Source organism: Trichechus manatus, unplaced genomic scaffold, assembly GCF_000243295.1.
Source record: "Trichechus manatus latirostris isolate Lorelei unplaced genomic scaffold, TriManLat1.0 scaffold00009, whole genome shotgun sequence".
NCBI lineage: Eukaryota > Metazoa > Chordata > Mammalia > Sirenia > Trichechidae > Trichechus > Trichechus manatus.
In genome coordinates, this window is record NW_004443945.1 from 3,659,971 (window position 1) to 3,671,985 (window position 12,015).

A 12,015-nucleotide genomic window follows, 5' to 3' on the forward strand; every position below is an offset into this window, starting at 1 on the left:
CCACCTATTCCCTGGCAGGGGCTCCATCCCAAGGAAAACCAAGTGGAGGCAAGGGGCAGGGGCTGTGAAGTGAGGGATATAGAGTTTCCTGTGCTTCAGGCAAAAGTGGAGCCACTCCAGTCTCTGGGCTCTGGACTAGGGACCCGGCTCTCTCCAGCAAAAGCCATCTTGGTTCAGTCAAGCCCGACAGAGGCATCCTGCCCCATTGAAGGCCTCAGCCCTACAGCTGGTGGCCAGGTCACTCCAGCCAAGGAAGACACTGAGCAACTGGGACACAGGTCCCTGGGAGGGAGCTGCTTGCCTCTCCACCCAGCTGGAAACCAGGATGTTGGAGTGGAAGTGCTTAGCTGGCAGGGGTGAGGGAGGGGTAGGGGCAGGAGAGAGCCGCTCACTCCCCCACCTTGTCTCCAGGCCATCTCCTTCCACACCCAACTGGTACATCTACACCTGCAGGAGGCCTGGAGCCCCGTGGTGGGGAGGTACTTTAGCTTCCTGACTTGAGCCCACCAAAAGGCAAACAGGGGTCCTGGAAAGAACAATATCACCACACTGGAGGCCAGGCCTGGTTTGCATAGTCTGCACATTTAATCACTTTAAAACCTCTAACATTATCTCGTGTCCATTAAATAGAACCAACAATGCTGGGCCTGTTTAAATTACAAGGAAAAAAAATCACTGTGCACCAACCCAGTATCTTACAAAACCAGCTGGGCTGGCCACAAGGGTGGGGGGTGGCAGAGGAGGAGGCACCCCTGGGCAGGTGGCTGGGTGCCAAGAGGGGCTAAGGGAAAGAAAAGGGGGCTCCCAGATGGGAGGGGACTGATTGTCCTAATGGGAGGGGTGCAAAAGGCACGTCAGAAGAGGGGGGCTTGGAGGGCATGACAGGTCAATGCTTCCTCCACCAGGGCACAGTGTTGGGGGGCTCAGTGCCACCACCCGCCCACCCCTGGCACTTGGAGAACCAGTGACCCATGAGCCCTTGGCACGATGAACCCCATTTGAAACATGGATGACAGCCTGTCCCCCTCCCCACGACCCCCTTTCCTAGGGCCCACCCGGCCTGCCTGCCTCTTCAGGACTTAGGGCTTGGCTGTTCCTCAGCAACGTGCTGCAGCCCCCCCTACACCTCAGGCCAGGGCAGCTGGGGGAACAGCAGTGGAGACAGGAGGCGTGGGAAGATGGGTGGTCCAGCTGCTACTCCCATTAAAAAAAAAAAAAAAAAAAAAAAAAATCAGCATCTAAAGTGAAATAATCACAGAGTGAAAATATATCCTCAAACAGCCCCTGAGATCCCCACAGGGGAAAGCAGCATTGGGTGGGAGGTGGGAGAGGCCGGCTGGGCCACCGTCCCTCCCCACCACCCACCCAGGGGCTCCAGGACTGTGAGTGCCAACAGCCCAGGCAGCCCCGGGCTCAGAAAACAAGGACTCGGGCCCTGGCAGGAGAGGAGGGTGGGAGAGGGGAGGGTGGTCAGGACACCAGCACGGGGCTCCACTGGAGCATCAGCCTTGGCCGGGCCCGCCTGCTCAGCCTGGCAGCCAGCTGTGTGAGGCACAAGGTGCAGAGTAGGCACAGGGGCCCACACACGCCCTGGCAGCACCTCCTTGCATTGGTCCCTTCCTATGATCACCACTTCCACCTGGGGCTCACCAGAGCGGGGACAGGGTTGGGATGCAAAAGCCCTTGGAGAGGTGGCCTTCTCCTTCAAATACCCCCTCGACCCATCTCCCTGCTGCCTAGATGGGGACCATTATTGCTTTAGAGGGACAGGAAGGGGCAAGAGCTACAGCCTGGGCCAGGAATCCCGAAAAGGAAGGGCTGCCCCTCTTCACTCCACAAGGAACTCCCGCTGGCCTGGACCTTGGAAAGCTGGCCCACAGATTTCATTCCTTTCTCTACACAGAGGGGTGCTAAAGGTGGGGCAAGGCCCTCCCCTGCCCCCTAGCTGGTCCTGGGGCCCCACCTCAGGCAGCCAGGCGGGCCCTAGGGTACTGTGGGAAGCAGCCTCTGCCCCTCTTGCCTCCCAGCTGGGGTCCAAACCCAGTCCCAAGATAAAAAAATACTTTGGTGAATTAAAAAGTGCCCAAGAAGGGGATCGGCTTGAGGGGGCGGGCAGTGGGCGCTCGTCAAAGGGCGCTCTGGTCTTTGATAAAGGCGGTCCTCTCGCCCCGGCCCTCATCCTCTTCAGAGTCGGACGGGCATTCCTCTTGCCAGGCTTCGGGAGGCAGCCCCTTGTAGGAGATGAGGCCCCGGTCCATGGTGTACACTTTCACCCCCCGGAAGCTGAAGCCTGAACGCAGCTGTAGGACCAGGAAGACAGTGACGAAGACCAGCACGATGAAGGCGCAGCTGAGGCCGGCCACCACCTCGGGCAGGTGGGAGGGCAGCAGCCCGGCCCGTGGCCTCGGCTCTGTCTCCACCTCCTGGGGTGGCTGTGGTGGCGGCTGCTGCTGCTGCAGCGGGGACTCGCGGCTGCTCTGGCTTTGCCGGGAGCATGTCTGCGTCACAGGGTCTAGGAAGGCATGGCTGGGGCAGCTGAGGCAGTCTGTGAAGGCTGGCCCCTGGCATGTGGCACATGAGGCGTGGCAGGGGGCGCAGACGCTGGCTCGGATGGTCTCCACGTCGTTGTCCGTGCTATAGTGTGTGTTAAGGACTTGGGGGGCGAAGCCTGGCGGGCAGTGCTGGACACAGCTCTTCTGGTGCAGGGAGAAGCCTTCCTCGCACACTACCGGAGAGAAGGCGGTAGAAGTCAGCTAAGCTGACCGTGGTCACAGCCGCCACAGGGCTGTGTGAGCTCTCAGCCCAGGACCATGGCAGACCCATGGGACTGCAACCTCAAGCATAGTCCCCACTATCCCCAGGAGCCCCCAGCCCCAGAATTATGGTCATCCTAAGGGCCCTAGGAGCCCTGGGTCTCTTCAGACTCCTTTTTCCTCCCAGAGCTGATCTTTAGGACAGGTACCCTCTGCCCCCTAACCCCCAGCCTCATACCCCCAAACACCAGTAACACCCACTACTGACCCACGCAGGCCTGGCTGGACGTGAGGGTCTTGCAGCCGCTGCTCTCGGGAGGTGTGGGCAGCCCCTCGGGGGCTGTGCCATGCAGCACAAGTGTGAACTTGGTCAGTGTTCCTATTCATGGAGTGGGGAGGCAAGAGTTAGAGGGTGCTGGCACCCTGCCCAGCACCCCAGATCCAAAAGCGTGCCTTCTCGATGGTTGCCCACCCCTCAAGGGACCCCAATACCATAGTTGTTGGCTTCACTGGTGTTTTCAATCTCCAGGACCCACTCGCCAGATGGGTCCTCATCCCAGGAGTGGGTCGTCATGAAAGCCCAGTCATTAAACCCATCTGCGGAGTAGTCATGTGGCCTGGCGGGAGGAGGATGTGCTCAGCCGCCTGAGGCCTCAGGACGGCCCAGACCAGGGGGGCCCAGGCCAGGGGTACCACACCCACAACACACGGACCCTATACCCTCCTGCAGTGCAGCACCCATCTGCTGGGCTGGAAATGCTTGCTAGCTTGGCTCTATTTCCCAACCAGGGGATTCTAGAAAGTGAGGGCACCACACAAGGGGAGCAACCTGCTGGCGGGAATTCCTGCAGTACGGGATGGTCCCACAGGGGAAAGCTGTCCCTCCACTAAGAAGTATCTGGATGATCATCAGGACTGAGTGACTAAGCAAGAAGGTGCGTGAGAGTGAATGAATGAATGCGTGTAGGTATGTGAAACAGAAAAGCTGGGCCAGGTGGAGCAGGGGTAGGACAGGCACCTGGCGGCCAGCAGGGTGGAGCGGGTGCCCATGGGGCTGACCAGGTAGATGGCCAGGTCGCCACGGCGATTGTAGGACAGGGTGAGCCGCGCCTGAGCGTGCTCCAGCCGGGTGATGTGGTTGGGCTCCCCGAGGCATGCAGTCACAGTCTTCCGCACCTCTAGCCGCTTCCCAATGTCCCTGTGCGCAGAGAACCATGAGGGTCTGTCACACCCTGTGAACCTCACGCCTCACTCACCCCCTCCCAGCCCAGGCCCAGCCCTCACTTGGGCTCAGTGAGGATGTCGATGATACACTTCCGCTGGGGGGCCACCGTCGTCCAGTTCTGGGCCAGGGCCACCATGGCACCTGCATCCAATAGCCCATAGCCATAGGAGTGGCTCACTGTGGGGGCAGAGAAGACAAGTCAGCTGGGAGGAACAAAGTGACCCTGCCTGCCCCCAAGCCCAGCCCAGGGGGGCACCCTGCCCTCACCTTTGCGGCCCACACCATTGGTGGTCCAATCGTTAGCATTGAGGTGGGCTGGCTTCGAAGTCTGTACCACCAGGTGCTGCATGTCCCGCCAGGTGAGGTTCTTGCTGCAAAGAAAGGAGGGAGAGGTAGGGCTCTCAGTCTTTTGGGAGAGAAGTTGGAGACTAAGGGCTGCCTGGCAGAGAGTGACGGTGGGGACAGAGATGCCCCTCAGCCCACACCTACTTACTTGGCCTCCAGGGTGAGCGCGATGATGCCAGCTGCCAAGGGGGCTGAGGCCGAGGTGCCTGTGTGTGACTCTGTGCACTTCTGCCGCAAGTCAGTGGTCACCTACCAGGGGACAATGGTGTTGGGACCTACGAGGATGGTGGGAGCAGAGAGTCCACCTGCCTGGCCTCCCACTGCCTAGAAGGCCCTGCTCCACAGATGGCATAGCAAGCCAGGACCAAGACACCTGGATTCCAGCTGCTGCCTTGTTAACGTGCCATGGACAGGCCCTTGGTGGCCTGCAGTTTGCCAAGGATCAAGGGGGTTAAAGCAGAGGTTGGAGATCACTGAGAGCAATATAGGTGTTTAGGGAGCATCTACACTTCTCCATCCAGGGCTCTACCCACAGTGCTATGGCCCCCCGAGTCTTAGAGAGCTCTCTGGTCCCACTCCACGATGCCTGCGCCACTCACCCAGCCACACGGGGTCCAGAAGGAGGCCCAGCAAGCAGCCCCACACCCCCAGCCCCCACCTGGGACCTGACTCACGATCTGCTTCTCATTCTGGTTGCCACTGCTGTAGGTGGTGGCCAGTGTTGACGAGCAGGCCTCGCTGTACCAGGGCACGTTGCCGAGCTGTGTGGCGCTGCTGATGGACAGCGTGTAGATGCTGTTGGTGTAGCCATCGCAGTTGCAGCTGTCATGTTCCCGGCCCCCGTTCCCCGAGGCCCAGACAAAGATGGAGCCCAGCCCCCCACGGCCCTGTGGACAGAGTGGGCTGGGGTCACTTGGGAGCAGCGCCTGGCAGGAGATGCTGCTGGATACTAAAAAGGCTGGCGTCTATTCTCTGGGGACCCTCTGTCTGCCCCTTGGTCCCCTGTAAGGCCCAGGGTGGATCAGGTATGTATGCATGTATGTCTCTCTGGGCACACAAAAAAACAGACCACCAAAATCCTCAGAGTAGTGATCTCGGGGGGGGGGGGGGATGGGAGAGGTTGGTTTAATTTTCTCTTTTTTTGTCCTTCTAGTCCTTAATGTTTTAATAAACATGCTTTGTGTACAATTAAAATTAAATACAAGAATAAATAAAACAGGAGCAGAAATATGCAAGGAACAGAACCACAGAAAAGACAGCCTGGCCCCAGAGGGTGGGAGGCAGCTTCAGGGCCAGTTTCCAGGGCTGGTGGGGCCTTGCCCCTCACCTGGGTGACCCCCCGGGAGAAGGCCTCCTCAGCGAGGCGGGCCGGCCCATCCACTGTCTTGCCGTCATCCTCAGGGCCCCAGCTGGCGCTGTAGATGTGGATGTGGTTGGGGTTCAGGCCTAGTGAGCGGGCCTCCACTGCGTCTGTCACCTCGCCATCCAGCATGCGTACCCCTGGCCACAGAGGGGGGCAGGGAGAGGGATGCTGCGTGGGTCCAGCTGCCAGGGGCACCCCCTAATGCACCCCCAGCTCTGCAGCCCCAAGGGATGGACTGGGGAGGGTAGAGGCTAGCACTGGGCCATAACCAGCCATGGGGTCTGACATCTAAGGCTGGTATTTGGGAACTCTGACCCCTCTCACTACCCGCCTGCCTCTGCCTTTCAGGGAGGAGACTCAGAAGGGAAACGAGGAGGGCACCCCACTCCATCCCCCAAGCACACGTCCTGGACAAGAACGAGTCTCGGGGTTCCCAGAGGAGCATGCCATGTAGGGTCTCAGGGTGGGCTGGGAGGATTCAGGGAGACTCCTGGCTAAGGAGCACCACCCCACACCACAGCACAAGGGCCCCCAGCACTGGTGGTCCAGCTCTTTGCGTCTCTAAGTGGAATATCCATGTGATCAAAAGGATGCACAATAGGAAAGGGGCAGACATCGGCCAGATGGGAGGTAGGCAGAGAAAAATCCACCTGAAGGACCTCTCCCAAAGACAGGCCCCCACTCACCTCCAATGCGGGCATTGTAGGCCACGCCTACACCACAGACTCCGTTGTTAGCCACCGCAGCCACCTCACCAGCACACCGTGTGCCATGCCTGCCAAGCCAAGAGATAGCTTTAGTGAGGTGGACAGGCACAGCCTGAGGAGCAGGAAGGACCAGCACCCCTCTACCCACAGCCACCCCACACCCCCTCCTCTCAGCCTATGGCCCTCTCTGCTCTGACCTACCCTGCCCAGCCCAGGACTGTTGGAAAGACATCAGCCTCTTGAGCAGGACATGTCTTAACCTCGGCTCAGCCCTGCCTCCCTGGCGGAAGAGAGGAAGAGGAGGCAAAGAATGGGACCTGCCATTCCTCACCTGTTGTCATTCATCTGTGTGTAACGAGGCTGGGGGTCGGGGTCCTGGTCGTTGACATCAAAGCTAGCCCCAGGATCCTGGAAAGGATGTGGCCATAGTCAGGAGCAGCCTGACCCCAGGACAGAACAGGACAGCCCCCAGACACCCCGCCCCATGGATGGCTGCCTCCTCCCCTGCCTCCTCACATAATTGCCTGCCAAGTCCGGGTGGTTCTTCTCAATGCCATCGTCCAGAATGGACACCACAATGCCGCGCCCTGTGTAGCCCTGCGCCCAGGCCTCCTTCACATTCAGATCCCGCTGGGTGATGCCAGACTGCAGAGACACCCACCCCCATCACCCCAGCACTTATGAGATGTGAGGTGGGGGGGGCGCCTTGAATCCCCATCCCACCCCAAAACCTCTTTCTCCACCCATTCCTGCTCCTGAAATGCCACCATTGGCTGTCCAGGCTCTGTGAAAAGGTGAAGACTCTGGGAGGACAACCCCCAACGCTTAAAACTCCAAGGCTTAGCAGACAGGCTAGCAAGAGGTTGCTCAGCAGAAGGAAAGAAAAAATTAGAGGAGGCTCCAAAGTCAGTCTGTGCACCAAGACCCCACTGTGGGTGGATGGGTCAGCTGGGGAGGAGGACCCCGGATCCAGGGAGGTGCCATACCAGGTACCACTGCTGGGGAAACTTGGGGTCTGTGGGCTCCTGGTACACATCCCGCTTGGTCCGTCGTTTTGCCACCTGCTGCTCCAGCCACTGGACCTGTGTGGGAGTAAGGCAGAGATGGTGTGGGCCAGGGAGAGGGGAGGAACGGGAGGCTGGTGGGGGGGGGGGGGCTGCACTCACTCGAGGCTCCCTCTGCAGCCGGCTGTGCCGCAGGCGGTGAGGCGACAGGGATCGCTTTGTCACCGCTCGATGCCAGAAGTGGTAATAGTCACCGAAGATCTGCAACAGAGCAGGAAGATGGAGCTGGGCTTTCCATCTGTCAGTCCTCAGGGAGGCGGGGATGGGGGTGGACAATGGCTGGGTGGGGAGGCTCACAACGCAGGGGTAGGGGGGCAACTGCTCCCTGCCCAGGACCCAGCAAGAGCTATGCAGAGGCCCAAGGGGGAGTGGGGAATGACTGCCTTGCTGGGACACATTGGTCCTCTGAGCAAGCGATGCTAAAAGCCCCAGGGCAGGATAAGCCGCTGCTCCCATCACGATGGCCACACAGGCCATGCCTACTACTCAGGTGTCCCCAAGGAGACAAGCCCAGCAGCTCCTGCTCCCAGCGCTAGAATCCTTGCCCTCACTGCCCCCACCCCCACCATGTCCCAGGCCTAGGCCAGCAGGCCAGGTAAGAACACCTACCTGGCCCAGGTTGAGGAACCCATGCTTGCGTGCCAGGCTGTCAGCCACAGTCAGGCCTCCCGGAATGTGCACGGCCCACGTGTTGGTGAACACCTTCTGGCCACGGGCATCAGCTACCAGCAGGACCAAGGCTCCTGCTGCTGCTACCACCCATAGCACCCAGGGCCTCAGCTCCATGGGGGGGGCAGGTGGCCGGGACCCCGGAGCCCCCCGTCTCCTTGGCCTGGTCACAGGGCCTTGGCTCCCACGTGTCTGCTCACTGTCCGTGGCCCGGGGCTGGCTGGCGGGGGCATGGGGCCGAGACGGGCAGGGCTGGAGAAGGAGGATGAGAGCTGCCGGCTCTGAGAGGGCTAAGGGAGAGAGGGGAGAGTCAGCCCTCCCCTGCTAGGCACTAAAGCTGCCCTTCCCAGCCCTTCCCAGCCCAATCCAGACCTGAAAAGGGCTCTGGAGGAGCCGAGAGGTGAAAATATGAGCCTCCCCAAAGAAACCCAGCCCCTCAAGGTCAGCCGAATAGATGGACAGATGGAGCCCCCCACACACAGCCACTCCCAAGCCCCTCTCTTCTGTACCAGTACAAAAGTGGATGAAGCATACCAAGACTTGACTCACTCAAAATCAGAAATAACTACTGAATAAATGTTCATCATAATCAAAGTAAAAAAGATGAGTTGTGTGCATACATAACCTATTTTCTTTTTAAAAAACTATTTATCTGTGTATATTTATCCATAACTACAAAACAAAGCCCGGAGGGACACATGCTAAAGCATTAACAATGGTTCTCTTAGATGCTGAGAATTACGAGTAATTGTTATTTTCTTCTTTGTGTCCTTGTATAGTCTCCAAATTAGCTGAGTATATTTTATAAAGGAAGAAAATGTTGGCTTTTTAAATTTTTTCAAATAAGAGGCATCTACACAACTCACTAGGGTTTCCTCCTGGTTCAGCAAAGCAAGCCCAGCCATAGGGAGTTATTTGCACAGCCCCGAGGAGGAAAGAGTGGGCGATGCTCGGTGGGACGGGAGCTTTGGGGCTGTGCTCTAACCATGGGGACCAAAGTGGGTTCACCTCCCTCTGTGGCCTAGACAGGCAGCTGGCAGCAAAGTCAGGGGCCTGGAATGGTCTTCCACTGTTTCCTGGGGAACGCTGGGGCTGCAAGAGCCCTGCTCCGCTTAGGCCTGGAGGCCCCCAGCCACCCCCTTGCTCACTCCACGCCCACCAGCGTTTGGTAATTTGAGCCTGGGCAGCCAGGGCAAACACAGGCTGCTGAGCCAGGAGCGCCAAGGTGAGGCTGAATCAATAGTCTGCGTGTTGTTTTTCCTCCTTCAGTAAACAGACAGCGGGACCTCTCTGTCCGGGGCCATATAACTGTCCCTACAAAGGGCCCCTGACTAGCCAGAAGCCAAGCCCCTAGGGGTGGAGGGAAGCTGAGGGAGGTCCCAGGGGAGACTACTGAGGGTATCCCATCTCAGTGCCAGCCTCGTTTGGCAGAGCGCCTGCCCACAGGGTCCTGGATGCCCCCAAGCCTCCCATCGGCCAGCCCGAAAGGAGGCCACTCTGGGCTCGGTGGCAAAATGAAGCTCCCCCAGGCCCGGGGTGCTGGGCAAGCGAGGCTCACTACTTAGACCCCCTCGCTCTCCAGGGGCTGCTCTCTGCCACAACGGGTCTCCCTGGCAGCACGTGAAGCAGCACTTCCTCCCTGACTGCCCACACCCCACCCTGCAGCCTGGGGGTACTCCACACACAATTCCTGGAGTATTTTCAGTTTACACCAAAATAACCTGACAGCTGATGGTGGGAGGCCTCCACAGTGTCGCTCCTCCTCGCCCTGAGGGGCAGAGTCCACAGGGCAGGCCTGAGAGCCCCAGCCCCAGAAGGCCTCAGGTGGCCGAGTTGCAGAAAGCCAGCCTGAGCAATGGCTGGGCAGCCAGACACCCAGCCTGGGGGGGAAGGGACCCCAAGGCCCTCATTTAACAGAAGATATGGGGCCCCCGGGGCAGAGCCCGATAAGAGCAGGGCCTCTTCCACCCTTCTTGCCACCACAACAGCTGCCTCTTAGGTCCAGGAGTCATGCAAAAGCCCACCTGACCACATTGTTGTGAGCCCCGCTGGAGTCCCCAAATAAAGGCTGGGGCTGGCCCAGTTTCCAGCACCATGTGGATGGAGCGGAGCCGCAGCTGCCTGGCGTTAAAGGTGATTAACCAACTGTTTAATTACCTTACAGCACCCGGAAAGAAAGCAGGCTTCAGGCAAAACCCAGCAATGCCCCATGAAAGAGGGTCTACTTCCCTCTGCCCAGGGTGCCCAGCGTCCCAAGCCATGGCAAGAGGTGGATATGGCCTCCACAGAGTCCCCAAGCCCCCAAACATCGCTGCCTCAGCATCCTGGAGGAAGGGAAGACCCCTTTCCCCCAAAAAGAGCCTGCAGCTGAGAACAATGAATGAATGGGCTTCTCCCCACCCCCATCGCAGACTCTGACTCACCCTGAGTCCCTGTTCTTCTCAAATCTGGAGGGAGGCTCAAAGTATTTCTAGCTTCCCATGATCCCCCTTCACATGGGACTCCGCTCGGGGCCTTGGCCACTCAGAGAGCTATGGGCTCTCTTCCAGGCTGTGTTCTCAGGCAGAGAGCCCTGTTCTCCAGCCCTGGCAGCCTCCTGACAGAGAGCTACTCCAGAGCAGGGCCAGCTCCCAAGCTGCCTCTCTACTCCCAGGCCTGGCCGCGGTTTCCCAGGCACTAGGGGTCTGGCTGGACACTGCTACAGCGCAGGCCACTCGAGGGCTGCCCAGGAAACCTGATCCCGTCTCTTTTTCCAGCAAGAGACATCAAGCCAGGTCCTGTTACAGGCACTGACTGAGAGGCTTTCCTGAAAATCTGACTTCCAGTCCCTCCTCAACCACTCATTTGCTGTGTGATCTTAGGCAAGTCACTTCCTCTCTCTGGGCCTCAGTTTCCTTGGTGGTAAGAAATGTTAGATCAGCGGTTTTCAAACTTTTTTTTAAAGCCACAGAATCCTTTTTAAAAAAACCAAATCTTATGTGGAAGTCCAATATAAGAAACAACTGGGGCTACCCTGGTTGAAATGGGGCCAGACTTGGACACGACATGCCCTGGCCCTTCTCCTATGCTGTGTCCACACCTGGCCAGCAGTCCCCCAGCCCTCATCAGGCCACATCACCTGGAGCTCCCCCATGCACTTCCCAAAACCACTTTCCCCAGCACTCGTTGAAAGTCAGAAAGGGAATTCCAACCTTCTCTGCTAGCTGAGGGTCTGCAACCCCAGGGACAAGGGGGTAGGGGATGGTGAAAAAGCAGGTACTGACCATGCAAATGATGGATGTCACACCTGTCTGGCAAGCAGGCCGCCCCTCGCTCCAGCCACCCCACGGGGGAGCAGCGGCCTCGGCCAGGCCTCTCGGGAGGCAGCCGCGGAACCTACCAGACCCAGCCTCCTAGCGCCCGCCGGCTCCCGCACCTGAGTCCTCTCCCTGCACAGGTGCGCGGCGGGGCGAGACCCGGGCCGTGAATAATCCCCTCCGCCTCGCAAACAGCCGCTCCTCCCCTCCCCCGGCGGGAGCGCAGGCCCTCCCAGGCCGCGGAGTGGACGAGCCGGCGGCAGCCCCGGGAGGACGCCGGGGAGGCGGGAGCACCCAGTGCCTCCGGAATTCTCTCCCCATCCCGCCCCCAGCAGGGGCCTCGCTGGCGCTTCCTGAGGTCAGAGGGCTCGCCCCAGCCCCAAGCGGAAAAGTACCGGCAGGGGCTGGGAGCCGAACCGGGCCCGGCGTGCTCAGGTGGGCTGGGGGCGCCCTTCCTGTTTCCAGCGGCTCCACCCTCGGGACCGGCCCCTAAGCCAGTTCCGAAAGGTCGGGCCGGTAGCCGGGCCCCCGGGGACCGGGTCGGGGCTGCCCCAGCGCCAGCGTCCCGGACCCTCCCCCGCCGGGGCGCTCGG

General features: G+C 59.6%; 1 protein-coding gene across 1 annotated transcript; it reads right to left on the bottom strand.

Moving 5' to 3' along the window:
- Nucleotides 1-562: 562 nt before the first annotated feature.
- On the bottom strand, nt 563-8,572 carry FURIN (furin, paired basic amino acid cleaving enzyme). The gene is made up of 15 exons (XM_023725959.1): nt 8,067-8,572; nt 7,560-7,658; nt 7,380-7,475; nt 6,910-7,038; nt 6,725-6,801; nt 6,373-6,461; nt 5,651-5,823; nt 4,998-5,210; nt 4,472-4,572; nt 4,246-4,349; nt 4,038-4,155; nt 3,772-3,951; nt 3,246-3,370; nt 3,022-3,132; nt 563-2,725 (listed from the first exon to the last, which is right to left on the bottom strand). Exons 1-15 carry the CDS (start codon nt 8,241-8,243, stop codon nt 2,127-2,129), a joined length of 2,391 nt encoding a protein of 796 aa, XP_023581727.1. The 5' UTR covers nt 8,244-8,572; the 3' UTR covers nt 563-2,126.
- Nucleotides 8,573-12,015: the final 3,443 nt, after the last annotated feature.